General features: G+C 40.9%; 1 protein-coding gene across 1 annotated transcript; it reads left to right on the top strand.

Moving 5' to 3' along the window:
• Positions 1 to 998: 998 nt before the first annotated feature.
• ASAH1 (N-acylsphingosine amidohydrolase 1) lies at positions 999 to 15868 on the top strand. Its single transcript, XM_054164534.1, has 14 exons — positions 999 to 1131; positions 5052 to 5098; positions 5296 to 5386; positions 6577 to 6663; positions 7635 to 7713; positions 8567 to 8641; positions 9473 to 9518; positions 10836 to 10980; positions 12418 to 12472; positions 12675 to 12756; positions 13368 to 13499; positions 13733 to 13856; positions 14398 to 14454; positions 15269 to 15868. The coding sequence occupies exons 1-14, from the start codon at positions 1054 to 1056 to the stop codon at positions 15356 to 15358; spliced, it is 1188 nt and encodes a 395-aa protein (XP_054020509.1). The 5' UTR covers positions 999 to 1053; the 3' UTR covers positions 15359 to 15868.
• Positions 15869 to 17937: the final 2069 nt, after the last annotated feature.

The following is a 17937-nucleotide window of genomic DNA, read 5'->3' as shown; positions in this document are numbered from 1 at the left end:
TCTGCTTTACATCTCTGAAGCTCGGTGCAATTCCCAGCTTACTTTCTGAGCTGATTCCTTCCTACACATTGCTGCATGCCCTCCTTTTGCCCAAGGCTTTCACACATTACGATGAGGTTCTTGTATCCTGTTTCTTAGTTCCTGCAGTGCCATACAGCTTTCAAAACAACCATCTGCCAAGGGCTTCCCTTCTCTTTTCTTGCCACCCCCAGTTTGGTTTATAAGAATGAGTTGCACAGCCAATTGAGTCACAATACTGATGACTTTTCTGTATGTCTCAGGCACTGCATAAAGCATGAGACACAAGCTAAAACACAGGCATCCTAGAAGATTTTTAATATTCTTGCTGCTTCCAACAACTTACAAATATACAGACTCATTGTATGTTCTTTTGCTCACACTAACATTATGCCTTTTAATGTAAACTATTTAGATTATGCACCTTATTCTGCTGCTGTCTTCCACTTGAAGGTCTCTTCCAACCCTGGTGATACTGTATATTGCAACAAATATAGCACACAGGTGTAGCAGTGAGTAAGGAAGATGAGGCATGCTTGGACAGGTGCAGCTTATGCCCTGTATTTCTCGTTTCACTATCTCCTCCAGTTGCCCCTTTCTGTCTCTCTGAAGCAAGATGCAGAAAACTTCCTACAGAAGGCTCCTGCCTTGCTTTTCTCATTACTACAACATCTGCCTAAGATCTCCCAAGGGCACAGAGTAATTAAAAATCACAATATTTATGAAGTGAAAACTGGTGCTACAGGTTTGCCCTTGCTATTGCCTAAGAAAGGCGATTTTACTGCAGAATTTCTTGTGTGGAGCCTCCCTCTTTTGGAAGTATGACTGAAAATCGGTTCCTCTGCTTTATTGATAATGGAAAGGAGAGCCTGGGCGGTGACAGTACAACCCGGGCGGCGGCGGTAGGGCCCTGCCGTCGCTGCCGCCGCTCCGGCTGTACCGCCCCCGCCTCGCTGCTGTGCCCGGTGGGGCGGGGCGGGGCGGTGTCATGTGGGCCGCCACACCGGGAAGCGCTGAGCCGAGCCGGGAAGGACGATGGCGGACTGGGGCCGGGCGCTGCTGTCGCCCGCCGCGCTGCTCGTCCTGGCGCAGCTAGTCTGGGCGCCGGACCCGGTGAGCCTGACGACGTGAGGGGAAGGGGGCGGCGCGGGTCGGATCGCCCCCGGCCGTCTCCGAGGCAGGTGGCGGGCTGGGATGCGGCCGGCCCCGCCCGAGGAGCTGACTGGGCTCCGGCGGACCGGCTGGGCGTGAGGGCAGCTGGCCTTTGCCGCTCTTCCCCACGCAGGAGGCTGAACATGCCTTCACATTCACTCGTGTGAACTGAAGGGAGGGTCTCGCTGCCCACACCAGCTTGGTACCTTTAAATGGCTCCTCTGGCAACCGGCGCGGCCGTGGCTGCGGTTGCAAGTCTTGATGTTTATCGGGTGTGTTTTGCAGGTCCTTGCTCGTTCCTGCGTTGAGTTTCATATACGTCTATAATGTAAATATTGTAATGTTACGCCAAAGTCATGATTTTCCAAGGGGAGGTTAAGGAGGGCTTGTTAAAAGTGCATATGAACCTGCCGAGAGTAGTCGTCGTAGCTTCACCCGAGGGGAGAAATGTAGAGCAGGTGGGCTGAGGGTGTCCTTTTCTGTCTTTGGTTGGGGGGTTTTAACTGACTAGTGAAGCTTTTAACTTCTGGTGCAATTGCAAAGTCGGGGTGGGGAGAGGGGAGTTAGTTGGAGCTGACTGGCTTCCATCTGCTGGAAGCTGCTCTTCCTGATGTGCGTTTTTATGCCTGAAGCAGCAAACCCTCTTTGATCTGTTCAGTTTCTGAATCTACTCCCGTGAAGAGGACAAATTTTTAAATATCTCTGGATTTCAAAATATTCTTTTACAATCATGGAATCGTAAGGTGATTTTAATTGTAAACATGAAGATGAGAAAGACTGACAGCTTGCTATTTGGTTCCTGTTCCCCTCTATTTCTTTTCATTTTTCATTCACTTTTATTTCTTCTCATTTCTTTTTCATTATATAAATGTCCTGTGCTACTTCCAATTTTTCTTACTATATCCATCTTTGACCATACCACATTCTCATTGTTGTGTACTCTGTTCTGTTTCTTTTAGTGTTTTGATACTATGCTGCCATACATCCATTTTATGTCTTACTGCATAAATGCAAGTTTGAAAGTCAGAAGTTCATCAGATGATCAAAATAGGCAACCTGCTAGTAGCAGACAATTTTAAACAAAACAAAACAAAAAGTATTTAATCATCATTCAAGAACAGCTGTATTCTTCTTAGGGAGTTCCATGCATCTTTGAAAAGCAAATTGATAGAGGTGTTTGGTGACAGGTTGGACTTGATGATCTCTGAGGTCTTTTCCAACCTTACTGATTCTATGACCTTCTATTTGGAGCCAGTCTCTGCTAGTTCTTTCTAGGAGACCACCTCTGTTTTGTCATGTTGGAAACTTAAGGTGGTCCTGTCCTGCTGGAAGGCAGTGCTGCGTTCTCTCAAACAGCATTTTCTATTCCTCTTTCAGTGTCAAACTTCTGCATAGGGGAAGATCTCCCTGACTGCAGCACTAATTTCATAGCTGCTTATTTCAGTCTAGTGATAGAAAGTGCCTGGTGGCTTTTCTGTTCCTGTAAGAAAATTCTTTGGGTATCAAAAGGTATCTTGTTTGTTTGTTTGTTTGTTTTCCTTTTCATTTCACCTTGCCAGAAAGGTTAACAGTTAGTCTTTAGGTGATTGCAAAAGGGTAAGTTTTTTTTTTATTCCTCACTAGAACTTTGTTGTAAAACTAAACAAAGCCAACAACAAACCCAACACAAAATACAACTGTATTTCTGATTGACGTGACATCTTTTAAAATTACTGCTTATGTAGCAGCATGTAATAATTTACTTAAGGAAACTGTTCGTATTCCTTGCTTTCTTCAGATCTCTCAGTCAATGCTAGCAGTTTTGAAAGATGTATGGGTTGTTTTGGGAATTACTGGTTTCCTTAGCTTACTTTTTCAAAGACAGGCGAGAAGTCTGAAATTACTGATAGGTAAGTAGGGAACATTGTCTCTTCCTTAACTCCTCCTTTAGCTGTCACTTTCTCCACCTCTTATGTGGCTTAGGTTGCAAAGGGCTAGGAGGATAAAAATAGCTTCAAATACAAGATTAAAACCTCAAGAGAGAGAGAGCACCAGGAGTGACATAACATTTAGCACCTGAATATCACTTAAGGTCCTCTGAAATCAGTTTTGCATGGTCACCACTCTTTCCTCTGTATTTGCATGAACTATAGCGCCAGATGAAGTAAGCTTTCATCCATTTCAGGTAGTTTTTTGTCACAGGCTGGATCTGTCTTTTGACAGCAGATATTTCCAGAAGGTCCGAATCTCTGTATCCATTGAAAGATGTACACATAATGTCATTTCTTCTGATTGATTTTAGTATTTCAGGTTGGAAAATTTCACAAGCCAGTTGCGTTTATACTGTTAAGTATTTGCTTGGCTTTGCAAGAAGATGCTGACTTTTGTTGCCTAATTAGTCATCTGATATCCTCTCCTACCCTCCATGTTATGAAACTTCCTCGTTTTGAAAATTAAATGGCCTGTTGTGTTTGGTATGATCTTTTGTTCCAGCTAAGGAAAGACTGTAACTGCAGTGCAGAGAAATCTAGGAGATGCATAACTGATGGTCCTATACCTTCACCTTGTGTAGGAAAACCAACATTAATCTCATGCTTTCTCCCAGCTATTGGAAACAATGTAAAAAGAAAACACCCGACAACACTGAGAAGCCAATCCCACTTCAAAATTCCCGTGTCCAGTTGTAACAAACTGTGTCAGTGTTTAAAGTCCATGGCATTGTGTAAGGCATTGTGTTTTCTAGCTTAGTGCCTTCAAAACAGATAATGTGATTAGTACAAAGAGAGCATGGATGTTGTTTGTCCCAGGTACATAGCTGCTGGAGATCGCATCAGTTTTTGCTAGAGCCAGAATGCATTGCAAGAACAAACTAGTAAAATAGTCTAACTAATCCAGCCAAATAACTATTGCAATTTGAGGGCAGAAAGAGGGGGAAGTGATGGAGGGATCCCTACGTATTTTTGTTTCTGTTTTGACTCCTGAAAACTTGGGCTTTGGGAACCTCTGTATAGACTCCTGGGGTAGCGTCTGTACCTTTCTTTTCCTTGGTGGGACACACAGTGTGTCCTTAGGAGCTGTTCTTACTGATCTGCTCAGATAGCTCAGGGACCAATCTGGTGTACTTTCAACTGGCTTAAAGCACAGGAGCAGCTAATAGGCATTTGTTTGTATTTCACTGGGTAAAACATGCAGTTATAATTGTGGTGTGTATGTGTTTATGTATATATATGCATGCTTCATGTAATTGATGGGAAAACACCCTTGCACTCACTTTCAGTATGCCTAAATACAGTTGTCAACTTTCATTTTTAACTAGCCATGCTTACAAGAATGAAGGTAACCAGGTTTCATCTACATTCCTGAAATGCACCTCTCATCACCTCTAGCAGCAGTTCAGCAGCACTTTTCCACATGACATAAAAAAGCTGTGCTGTGGAGCTCAGTTCCTTCCTCCCACTGAGTAATTTGCCCAGAGTTCAGTGTGCTTTCTCTTCCCCAGCTTAACGCTAAGCGTAATTACGAATGACGCTATGAGATGATGAATTGAGTGGCAGAGAGTGGACCATACTGAGATTTAAGGTTTCTGAACTTGTCTAAAGCATTTGCTTTTGAAGTTCTCATTGAATCCCCGAGTAAATATGAGTTTGTGTATATGTCATAAACTTGTGCTTGCCTTGGACTGCATTAAGCAAGCTGTCTGAAGGTCAGTCTGCTGTTTGTCTCCTACCTCCTGTGTTCTGTCCACTCTTTCCAGAGTCCCAAGATTTTATTGTCCTTTATCATCAAATCCTCAGGAATTGAAGTAGCTGACTAGTCCTTAAAGGTTTAGTTCAAAATTCAGTCTGCTAGACTAATGTGTTTTAAGAAGGGAGCCAAACATTAATGTTTCACTGTCTTTACAGTATGGAGAAGAGTGCAGGAGTAAAACATATCCTCCTTCAGGACCAACGTAAGTAGTCTGATTCAACTTGTCTAACAAATTATAGAAAAGAAGTGATTTGCAAGTCTGAACAAGGTTGGGGTTTTTTGTGTAACTTGTTCCAGTTGCAAATCTAGAAAATGCTAGTTAGAGGTGGGAAGCTCCTATTTGGTCAAATGTGTTTCCAACTCTTCTTTACTTTTGAACACTGGTATTTTATCTTTCAGGTTCAAAGGGAATGTACCCACATATGTCATAAATCTTGATTTACCTCCCAGTAAAAGATGGGATAACTTGATGCATGACAAAAAGACAGAGGTATGAAACACAGAGCTCGCTTCAGCCAGTATAAAACTAGCATGTAGCTTTTTGTTTTGAAGAAGGGGTTGGGAAGGAATACCTGTACCCAAAAGCCTCTGAAAGGAGTAATATTTCTAGTTGCCCTTTTTAATATGATTGTAGACTAAAATAATTGCTTGATTATGTATAACTTTTTTTTCTGTTCCAACACTTGAGCTGGGGCATAGAGGCACTGATGTCTGTGGTGGAGAGGAATTAAAAAATGGTGTGATAGGTGGGTTTGAAAGCAGCATGTGGATCTGGCGCTTAGGGACATGGTTTAGTGTTGACCCTTCAGTGCTGGGTTGAAGGTTGGACTGGATGATCTTTGAGGTCTTTTCCGACCAGATGGATTCTGTGATTATGTGATAAAGCAAGCTTTCATTTATCAAAGCTCTGTAGTCATGAAATAATACAGAATGAAGAGGGAGGTGTACACCAAATGGTGAGCCTCGGTAAACTGCAGTGAGACTTGAGAATACTGAAGCCTGTTCCAAACTACTTAGAATAGCTGTCCTGAAGGTTGCTGAAAATTCAATGCAGTAATACTGATTTCTCAAAAAAGGCCAAGGATTTGTGCTGTGTCACTGCTGACTTTGACCTGTCAACTCTGAAAGCCAGACAAATTGAATTTACACCACAGGACTTATTTTAGAAGTCTCATTTAAGCCAGTGGGTGTTGGAAGCTTCAGGCTGCACCTTGAATTCTGAAAGGTTTTCTCTCTTGTGTTCTTTGGAGTTAGATCACATAGAGTGGAGCTCTGTTTGTGGCCATTTATGTTGCAAATGGAAAGCATGTACTTCTAAAAGAAATTATTGAGTCCTTTTGGCTTCAAGATTAGTGCTTAATCAGAATATTTTATTAAGATTTTTAAAGATAGAATTGTGTGATCAAAGGAGCAGAAGACAAGGATGGCTTTTTCCTGTGACTTGTTTTCTGTGGTAGAGACACATCAGACCGAATCTAGGAAGTTACCTGAACAAAGCTTGAAGAGTGACTCTTTAATGGGGAGCTGGGAGTGTTTTTCTCACCAAGAACACCACATTTAGCACTCTCCTTAAATACATATTTTCTCACCAGAATGGTTTTTTGAAAGGTATGTGAAGAACTTCTGTTAGTGTTCTGTTCTCAAGATTTTTTACTCAGCAAAAGCTCTTGCTCTTTTTAGCTGAAGGTTGTGGTCCAGAATATTAAAGACATAGCAAATACCTTCTTCCCCAGCGGCAAAGTTGTTGACATAGTGGATCACAAAATAGTAAGTATTTTCAGCTTAATTATTTTATTACTGTATATTCAGACTACCAGATTTGGAATGCTATTTAATTTACCAATTAAGAACTTTATAAGTGATAATTCTTCCAGTCCCAGAACTAAAATGCAGTTTTGAAGAGTTACTCTGAAATGTTGCCTTCCTGGTGAATTTTTGCCTTCTCGCCTACTCTGAATTACTCTGAAACCATTAAATGTGAATGCATGTGCCCCTTGATCTGATTTTTCTCTAAGATCTTCACCAATTCAGATTAGTCATGCTAGACCTGTATGCTACTGACTTCCTCACTGTAAGAAATCACTTTGCTGAAAGTCCCTTTGCTGTGTTCAACCCCTTTTAAACAGTAGAATAAAATCAGGTTTTGAAAACTACAATAAATGTCATATTATAGGGGCAACTTTGCTCAACCCTCATCTTAAAGAATAATTTGGTTCTGATTAAAATAATCTTTGGCATAGAATCAGGACGGGGGAAAGAAGCGTGGCACAAGAGACAGCATCAAATCAAGTCTGTCCCTGTCTTCACTTGCAGCAGCCTTAGGTCGTGCTGGTCATGCTTCATTTGTATCCCTATGTGTGTGAGTGGGCCTGACAAAAAGGTAGCATATACAGGTAGTCATATCAATGTGTGAAAGTTAGGGATTCCCTCAAGCACTGACGTCAAGCTCAGTCCCAGTTGAGCTCTTAACATGTAAGAGTCCTACTTCACTGTTCTGTCTATTGCTCTTAATGGTAATTAAGATGCTGTGCTAATCTCCATTGCTCACATGTCAATATTTGGATAAGTAACAGTTTTTACTTTCCCTAAGATGTACTTGTCTTCCAAGTACTTTACAAATATCCTGAAGTTCTACAGGCTACAGAACTCAATGTAATAGTTGTGAGAAGGACAGAACTATTGGTGAGGGGGTTGTTTTAAGTAACAAAATAGCTTCAATTTACAACTTTTGCTTTCAGGCTCATCTGACTGCCACGCTTCCTTATCCTTTCAATGAAGAACTCCAAGGGATTGCAAATTCATCTGGGATTCCTTTGGGTAATGTTTTCCAACACTTTATTAATGTAGTGGAAAACTAGGAATCCAGACTCGTTTAAAACTGCTGTGTATGAGTCTGCAGGTATAAATGTAGACCTCTGTTGCTTAAATAGATTAAGCAGATAAAGCTATAAATTGCACCTCAATGAGAACAGTATTTTAGAGGAGAATGGCAATAAATTGCATAAGCCTTTCATTGTGCTGGAATTTCTCTGTAGAGATGCAGCTTCACACTCCTGAGTTTTGGGAACTGGAGCAAGTCTCAGCTCTTGTGCCCGAAAATTTGGGAAAATCCTTGACTCTCTGGGTTTCCCATTAATCTGTGGCTGCTGTTGGCATACCAAGAAGGCAAGGCCCAGTTTTATGCTGTGCTTTCTTTCCCTTGTGATCCTTGCCACATCCTCCTGCCTTCCTAAAGGCATAAGAACACAGTTTCAGGTGAGAAGGAGACACTGAGTTCTTCTGGAATTGAGACAGGGGAGGTCTGTAGACCTTCTTCCACTGTTTCCCTCATAAAGAAGCAGGACACCTGGCATTAGTCAGAAGCTCTTACATGGGAGCAGTGGTACATATAACAGCGTTGTTCTTTAAAGTGAATTTTACAGCTTCTCTGCAAGTTCCCAGGGGAGGAAGTAGCAATGACTCTCAGCCTTCTGCATGGTAAGGCCAAGGGATTCTCTTTGCCTTTCAAGAAGATTTTGCTGAACCATTTATTTTGAAACCAAGTGAGATTTAAACAGAAATTACTGAGAAATATTACAGAATGTTGAAACTTGCAGTATTCATTTTTTCTAACCATTTTTTTTTTCTGTTCATGTTTCAAATTACTGAACTCTATTTCTTTTTGTTCTAGGGGAAATTGTTATTTTTAACATCTTCTATGAAATTTTTACTGTATGTACATCCATAGTGGCAGAAGATAAAACAGGTAATGCAACCCAGAATAGTGTTAACAGTTTTGTCTTATGTAGGAGAGAGTCTGCCTCTCAATTACACATAGTCCTCAACTGCAGGTAAGGTCTGGCAGAAGAGACTAAAAACAGAGATAATAAAAAGGTATTCCTTGAGAAGGGAATTAGAGATCACAGGTTACTTATATTAAAAATAAAGGAAAAAATACTTTTAAAGACGGTTTGGTTTTGTTAAGATTTTCTTGTGGTGCCTAGGTGTTTGGGTATTTTTAATAAGTGGCATTTACTTTTTCCAGACGTAAAGAAACACTGGCCAGACACCTGATGCTGTCTCAGTGCCATGAGGGATTCCAGTGCTATTATTTTTGCACCTAGCTTCTACCTCTCACACGTGCATGGTGCTAGAGAAAGTGGATAGCCTGCTTTAAGAGACTCACTTGTTCTCTTACTCAGTTCTGCAGCCTTTATCTGCACCTGTTCCAGCTTAGGAAATTTCTGAGGGTTTCTCAGAGGGCTTACAGACCTCTCACTTTTAGAGGAAGTTTATGGTATTACCACTGCATTAAGATAATGTGGAAGGCCTCTGAGGCTGAGATGGAGAGCACTTTACAAGATTACTTGATTCCACTTACGGCAAACCTCTGACTGAAAAAAAAAACACCACTGTTTTTCTGTGCTTATATAAAGGGCAACTTGACAATGTTGGGTTTTGGGTTTGTACTTTTTCCCCTGCTTACTTTCCCAGGTATTCTTTCTGCTTTATTCATTTCTTGTTTTTCCAAGCTGAAATTTTTGTCTCTTTCTTGAGAAATTTTTATTTATTTGTTTGTTTGTTTATTATTATGTAGGGAAACTATACCATGCCAGAAACTTGGATTTTGGACTGTTTCTTGGGTAAGTACCTAAATTAGTGCCTTTTTTTTTTGTTAAACCCAAAGAAAAAGCTATCTGGACATACATTCTGTGAGTCTGAATGATGAATTGGATGTTGGATTATGATTAAGTGGATTGTGACAAGAAATTCTGCATTGCATGTTGTGGGGAAAAAAAAGCTAAAAGGGACAAAAGAATTGTTCTGCTCATCTTCTGTCAAACTACTCCAAGCATGTCAGGAGTGGCTTTGTAGATTAGTTGTGTTCAGTATTACTTTGTGTTTTCTCAGCTTGAACTAAAACTGTCTTGAACCAAAGAAGGGTCCATGTACCATTATCTCTGAGGTGTGATACATATCTTGTTCTTTACATGATGGGACAGTATCCATTTTAGTGCATGCAGCAAAATCTGGATTGGATTGGGGCATGGTTTTCTGGTTGGTTTTTTCCAAACTGTCCCCCTAGTTACTGTGCTGTGCTCTGCTGGCACTTCCCACCATTCATCATTTCTGCTCAGAAGCCAGTGATTTATATTCCAATGATCTAACAGTATCATTCCTTTGGATACAAACTCTGTATTGTGTTGCCCATCACTAGATTCCCCTTTGGTTCTCCTTTCATACCTCATCAGCAGTTCAGTGATTACATTTATTATCTTAGTATACTTAGTGTTGTCACTCATCCAGGTGACTCTCAATGCCCAGATGGAATTTAAATGTCCATCTTCATTTAAATTATTACTTGTCTATCAAAAACTCAAATGTTATCAGCTGCAACTTAACCTATTCCTTAATTTGGCTTATGTTGAACTTCACCCAATTTTCAGGGAGCCTCTTCCCAGTACTTCTGCCAAGTAAGTCACAACTTTCAAAGCTGTTCCCAGAACCCTGATGTTTCTAGAGAATTTAGCATTCTTTACTACCATCTTGCTCATTTGGCAAGAACTCCTTGTTTTAGCTTATCTTACAAACTGGATTTGGAGATTCCCTTCTTGTATAGCAAATTCAGTACATGTGTTTTCTTTTCTCTCTTTGAAAAGTAAGAACTTGAAGGAACCAGCTCCTGCAGCAGAAGAAACCACACATGCTTTCAGGATACAGTAGGTTTGGTGTCACAGGCTGTTCATTGTAGCAGCCTCCCTTTGCCAACAGGAGTAGAACAAAGTTATATGTATTCAAAACAGACCAGCTGTAATGGTGGTGCTGCTTAATACTGCTTAACACTGGCTGGCGTGAGTGAGAGAGAGGACAGGCATCACAAAGAGGAAGTCTGCATGCTGTGAAGGGGAAGCTTTAAAAGCTACTAAGGAAAGTTTCCAATACTGTACTGTCTTCTGCAGGTGGGATGTTAAAAATAATTCCTGGACTATAACTCGGGAACTGAAGCCCCTGGTGGTAAATTTGGACTTCCAGAGAAACAACAAAACAGTATTTAAGTCTACAAATTTTGCAGGATACATAGGCATGGTGTCTGGAGTCAAACCAGTAAGTATGAGGAGGGGGCCTTGTGAACTTGTTAGTAATGCTTCACACATTCCTTTAAGATATAAATTTCCTTGGTTTCATCCTCTGTCTTGGGATGGTTTTTTAATAAATGAGCTCTCAATTGTTTGAGTACACAATGTAGCTGTTGGAAGAGTGGTAAAAGAAAAATAATACTGCACTTTTCCTTGCAAAGGAAGATTGCCTAAATATTTATGTTTGGACAATTCTTTTAAAAAAATACTGAATTCTGAACACAAACAGGAGTGAATCCAATATGCTGAAGTGGTTGGAGTCTCTTGCTTGTTATCTCAGTGTACAGAACTATTCAGGGTCTCCAGCTTACCACAACTCTTTTTCTGCATGCTGTATCTTTATCCTCTATTACAGGTGACCCTCTTTTATTAGTGGAGCATTTTGGCATAAATCCATTGTATCCATTTATTTTTGTCTTCTGGTCAAATAAATTGGGTAGAGTCCATTTGGAAAAATCACAGAATCATAGAACATTAGGGGTTGGAAGTGACCTCAAAATATCACCTGGTTCAACCCCCCTGCAAGAGCAGGGTTACCTGGAGCAGGTCACACAGGAACATGTCCAAGTAGGTTTTGAATGTCTTCAGAGAAAACTTCACAGCCTCTCTAGGCAGCCCATTTCAGTGTTTTGTCATCCTCACAGTGAAAAAGTTCTTCCTTTATGTTCATGTGGAACCTCCTGTGCTCTACCTTGCACCCACTGCCCCTTGTCCTATCACAGAACGTAATTGAGAAGAGCCTGCCTCCATCCTCCTGACACTCACCCTTCTCATGTTTATAAACATTAATGAGGTCAGCTCTCAGTTTCCTCTTCTCCAAGCTGAAAAGACCCAGCTCCCTCAGCCTGTCCTCATAAGGGAGATGTTCCAGTGCAGCTGAACTCCATTTTTCCTCTGAAGGAAACACTACTTGGGGAAGACTGGGATTTGAGTTTAAATTGCATGTTGCAAGGAGTGTGGATTGAACTGTGTAAAGCTGCATGCCCACATGAATGGCAGTAACACATCAGGGTGTACTTAGCACTGGGACTTGACAATCTGCCTTCATATTAGGACAATATTCAGAGATCTGGGAAGAAGGTTACTTACAGCAGGGGAAGGAAAGCTTGTAAGTCAGTGATGGAAAAAGGACCAAGAGAAAAATGGCCACAGGCTTGACTTGCTTAACATAAAAGCACAGTTTGCTGGATTGCTATGCCAGACCAAAAATTACCATTTCTACTTCCTCATCAGTGATAAATTAGATTCTTCACATGGGCTTGATCTTGCAGCCCATTGCTCAAAGGGCAAGAGTCTAACAAACAAGAAACTTGACTGGCATGTAAACTGCAGTGCTGCCTCTAGTTTGCTACTAGGTTTAATGGGCTGCTGCTGAATGAATGTTGACTTATTTAATGTTTTTCAGGATTTGTTCACTCTGACAATGAATGAGCGTTTCAGTCTCGATGGTGGTTATATTGGTGAGTAATGCTCATTTCTTTCTCTCTGTACAAGTTTTCCAGGACTTGGGTATAGCAGTTACCTTCATGAATAGGCACACAAATGGTGAAATGATTCCAGATAAGTAAGATGAAGCTCAATGAAATTTAGAGGCTGTGAAAATTAGAATAGCATGAGTGAACCTTTTGAAAACAAATTATTGTAACCAGTGGTATTTTGCAGGCATCTTCGAATGGTTCCTTGGTAGAAGAGATGGTATGTGGATGGGCTTTCTTACCAGAACAGTATTAGAGAATGCTACAAGGTATTCCCTCCCCTAAAATAGTCTGCTGCTCTGCTTTGCTTTCAACTGGCATGAATGCTGTAGATGCGTGTTTAGTACCTAAGTGATACAGATCTCTTCCTAGAAGCCTTAACATTAAATAGTTCTGGTTTTGTTGGTACTCTGGTGGGGTGCAGGCATCAGATATGATCCCTTAAAACTCTTCAAATTATTTTCTCAGATTGGGTTGGGGTTTTTTTTCTGATGAACTTACCTGAATGCACAACAGCATTCTGCATCAAGACACATCCAACAGGTAGCAGTATATTACAGGAAGTAAATAGAATTAAAGCTCTCATGCAGTAGATAATTAGTTGTAAGATGATCCAGCCTGTCCCCTTATTATTCCTGTTTTAAATGAAGAAGAAGAGCAAAGAGTACCTCTCAGTAGCTATAGTTTAAGTACAAAGATTCATGACTGCAGGAGCTTTGCTTAAATGTGTTCCTTCATTGTGATACAGTCTTCTCACATGTGCATGAAAGGGGAAGAAAGCTGTAACCACCCAAACTTTTATTGTGTCTGTGAAACTCATTCTTTGGTACCTGAACCATTTGTAGCATCCAGTAGTCCAACACTGGTTTGTTATCTGCAGTTACCAAGATGCAAAAGACAGACTGGCCAACACAAGACTGCTGGCTCCAGCTTACTTTATACTAGGTGGAAAAAATTCTGGAGAGGGGTGTGTGATAACTCGTTCCAGGACAGCAGCGCTGGATATCTGGGAGTGAGTATGCTTGACCTGCACCTGGCTCAGCCTTCCAGAAGGGGACAGGTTCTGCCAATAATTGTGTCCTATGTTTCTCGTGATTTCCGTTGTGTAAGAACTCACTTCTTTAGCATAATTGAAAAATACCACAGCAAGCCTGAAATAAATGACCTGGCTGTTACAGTATGTACTACATATGTACTTGCTGGGTACTTAGAGAAGCAAAACACAACCATCTCCTTATTTTCCAGCCTTGATATCAAGAGAGGCACGTGGTATGTGTTAGAGACAAACTATGATCGCTGGAAGCCTCCTCTAATCTTGGATAATCGTAGAACACCTGCAATGAAATGCCTGAACCAGACAATGCAAGAGGTAAACATCCTCTGAATGCCTCATCTTGCTGTTGTGAAACTCCCAGATGATAGTGCTTATCTGACACAGCCAGAAGCATTCAGGGCATTTGCAGTCACAGCTGTAATGACCAAAGTGCTGACAGTTTAGTGCCCCTTCATCTGCGCTTCTGGGTGATAAAGTAATGGCTGGCTTTTTAGTTTTAGGCTTTCTCTTCCTCTGGCTGGGTTTCCTGCAAGCATTTGTTCTGGCTGCCTATGTAAGCTGATAAACCTAGAGATACAATGAGAGAGATTTTCAGTGTTTCCTGGGCTGTTTTATCACCAGTAAAATTCAGACACATACCATCAGGCAGCAACCACTGACACTCAAGTGTCTCATGCTGTACTGAGATTATTCTGCTCGAGGTTTTGCAGCCTGTGTTCTTCTGATTTCAAGATGTGTGTCTATCATACCTTAAGATTTATTTTGCAGTCTAATTAAGCAGTAAAATGGTTACAGTTCTCAGTATTTACACTGAAAGGCTAATGTCCATTAACATCGATGTATTATTTTCTTTCAGAACATCTCCTTACCAACCATTTATGATGTTCTCTCCACAAAACCTGTTCTCAATAAGGTAATGCTTCTATTTTTTTTGGAATGATAGAGTTGGTGTGAAGACCACTGACTACATTTAAAGAGGAGATCACATTCAGGGATGGTACATTCAGGGGGCTTTTAGGTGAAAACATCTATGGGGAAAAATGAAACAAATTCCACATTACTTTGTAAAAGCAAAATCTCATTGCTGGAACAGCCGTTTTCCAAGGGCTCTACAGCTTTAAAACTCCAAGTAGCCTGAGCCCTTTCCTCATAACTGGCTCTAGTTTGAGGCAGCATTTGACCTACAGATATCTTAAAAGACCTTTCTATCCTGAATTGACCTAGGATAGGATAGGATAGGATAGGATAGGATAGGATAGACCAGACTAGACCAGGTTGGAAGAGACCTTTAAGATCATCATGTCCAATCTATCATCCAACCCACCCAATCAACTAAACCATGCAACCAAGCACCCTATCAAGTCAAGATCAAGATACCTGTGTGTCATTACAAGTAGCATGAAACAAGTTAGTATACCTCAAGGTTTAGGCATAATTAGGCATGTTCTTCCTGTAACAGATGTATAGCCTGAACTCAAGATTTTTGTGTTTAATAAAATGACTACAGGAGTGAGAAAAGTTTTCAAATTACAAAGTTTAGTTACTAGATTAAGTGAAGGCAACATTCTCGGCTGAGGACACAAGCTATTCATACTTGTATGTTGTTGACTAAGGTAAATTCTCATTTCAGTTGACCTGCTAATATCAGAGAGATTTTCACTAATTGTTTTAATGAGGCATTTTTTCCCCTCTTTTTTTCATTCTTCTTCCTCCCATCTGCCTCTTAGCTGACTGTGTGCACAACGTTGATGGCGGTGGATAAGGGCCATACAGAGACTTACCTGCGGGAGTGCCCAGATCCCTGTAGTCCTTGGTAGTCGTCCTGTACCTTGCTTGTGTTGGCAGCTGCTTGTCTGAATTGGAAATCCTCTGAGAAAAAATACTTCTGGAAAAAGATTCCTCAGTCTAACTCCTTTCTGCAGAAATCTAATGGCTAAACAGAAATGTCAATGAGCTTCTAACAGTGGAGGACCTTTCAGAGTGGACTTTCTTGCTTTCTGATCAGTGGTTCTGCTGACAAGAAATGGATACTAATAATGTCTGGTTTGATTTCAGTCCGTTCTGCCAAATGAGTTCAGCAGTTAGCTGTAGATCTCTTCAGTCTTGACAGTATTCCTGGTTTGGTTTGTGATTGGAGTTTTTTGTTGTTTGGTTGGGTCTTTTTAGATAAAATACTTCTAAAGCCACATGAGGTAAAACGGCACCTACCAAGCATGACAAAGACCTGGGTATAAGGCAGCTACCTAGGACAGTACAGTTCTGTTATTCTTTCCTAAGCACTAAGGTGAATTGTTAATGTTCTGGTCCAGTATGAAGAGATATATCTAAGAAGCATCTTGTTATAACTTACCAAGTGTCATATCCAGTTGCAGAAACAAGGTCTGGGGAAATACCTAAAGTGAGATCTAAGCCAAAAAAAATGTCTTTTCACTGATTAAGAGATCTTTTGCTGAAGCTCACTCTTGGCCTGTTAACAAATTATTTTTAATACAGATTTTTCCATTGTCTCAAAAAAATAAATACTAATACAATAAATATTGTTAAGAATTACTTTCTTTGACCAAAATACATGTGCACTGATTTTTTCCCTCAGTGAAAGTTACCATGTATGTTACATATCACATGGCAGAAAGGTCCAAATAGACTGAATTAAAGTGTCTGGAAACCTGTTTTCTTTCTTAAACTGGCAGTTAAAGCTGTTACCCAGCTGGGAAGCATCTCTGTGGAAAGAGACTTGGGGAATCCAGTGGACAACAAGGTCAATATGAGTAAACAATGTGATGCTGTGACACAAAGTCAACAGGATGCTGGGTTGCATCAACAAGGGCATCACTAGGAGAAATTAAGTCCTATCGCACTCAGGGCTAGTCAGACCACACCTAGAATACTGTGTTCAGTCTTGGTCCCTGCTATACAAAAAAGACACAAACTGATGTGAAGAGAGCCCAGAGAAGGATCACAAAGATGATCAAAGGACTTGGAGGCCTGCCATGTGAGCAAAGACTGAGACAACTTGGTTCATTCAGCTTTGTGTCAAGAAGACTTAGGGCAAACCTTATCACCCTGTTCCAGTATTGAAAGGATGCTTACAAAGAAGATGGAGATTCCCTTTTACAAAGAGTCCCATGGAAAAGACAAGGAATAGTGGAATCAGTTAAGTTGGGAAAGACCTTTGGTATAAGTTACTTCTGGGGAGATTCCAGTTAGACACATGAGAAAATTTTTCACAATGAAAACAATCAGACATTGTAGTAAATTTCTCAGGAAAGTAGTGGATTCCCCAACACTGGACAGGTGTAAGATCAGCTGCACAGGGTGCTGGACCATATTGTCTAGACTATGCTTTTGCCAAGAAAGCTTGGACCAAGTGATCCTTCAAGTCGCTTCCAAGCTGTAATTGTCCCTTGTTTCAGTAACTAGGTTAATACTTCACAGCAACTCTACTCTTATTAGAGGCTCTGCATCCATCAACACTGGAAGAAGCAGGGACAAAAGGAATGTTATTTCCCAAATAATTTTAGCAGCTGATAAAGCGACATGACTTCTGGCTGAAGGAAATTAAGCACTGATATCCTAGACCTTAGAACATTGCCTGTAGTCACATAGCAAGAAGCAACTCAAAGGGCTGTAGAGCACTGACAGGCAGAGAGCACAGAGAAATCAGCATCCCACTATTTAACATTCAAAGAAGGAGCAGTCTACCTGTACAGCTAGGTGGTTTTAAAGTGAAGTATGCAAGCAGAACTGTGTTAGCATCATGGCATTACCAGAGACCACTTTTAATACCAATCATGTATGTTGAGCATACGTAAACCAAACTCAACACAGCATGAATTAGATCAGGGCAAAATGCATGTATACAGAAATGGGAGCACCTGCCAGATAGCACATGAGGTGACAGAACATTGGAACAGACTGCCCAGAGATGCTGGGGAGTCTCCTTCTCTAGAGACTCTCCAAACCCTCCTGGATGTGTTCCTGTGTGATACTCCAGGTGGTCTGGTGCTGGCAGGGAGGTTGGACTTGATCTTCGAGGTCCCTTCCAACCCCTAATATTCTATGTGTAATCTTCTGAAATGCAGCCTCTGGGCCATTTGATTCATACAATGGCTAAACCAAGTCAGATGTTACAGTCTGTGCTCTGAAGAGCACATCACACTCTTCCGAGTTTGGCAGGGGCTTGTTGAGATTTACTTGGAATTAGTTGCGTAACAGCCGTAATCAAATTGCTTTGTCATTTAAAAATAATTAAGTTTACTTGCTTCATTAGTCCTGTCCCATTTAAGCCTGTGTGGAGCAGTGCAGACTATTTAAAGTCATTAACTAATGAGCTTTTGGTATGTCCCTTGTGTAAGACAATCCACATTTCCACACTGGAAATTGCTTTACAATTGCA

Source organism: Dryobates pubescens, chromosome 1, assembly GCF_014839835.1.
Source record: "Dryobates pubescens isolate bDryPub1 chromosome 1, bDryPub1.pri, whole genome shotgun sequence".
In the NCBI taxonomy this organism is placed as follows: domain Eukaryota; kingdom Metazoa; phylum Chordata; class Aves; order Piciformes; family Picidae; genus Dryobates; species Dryobates pubescens.
The sequence above is the reverse complement of the archived record's forward strand: the minus strand, read 5'-3'. Positions and strand labels throughout refer to the sequence as shown.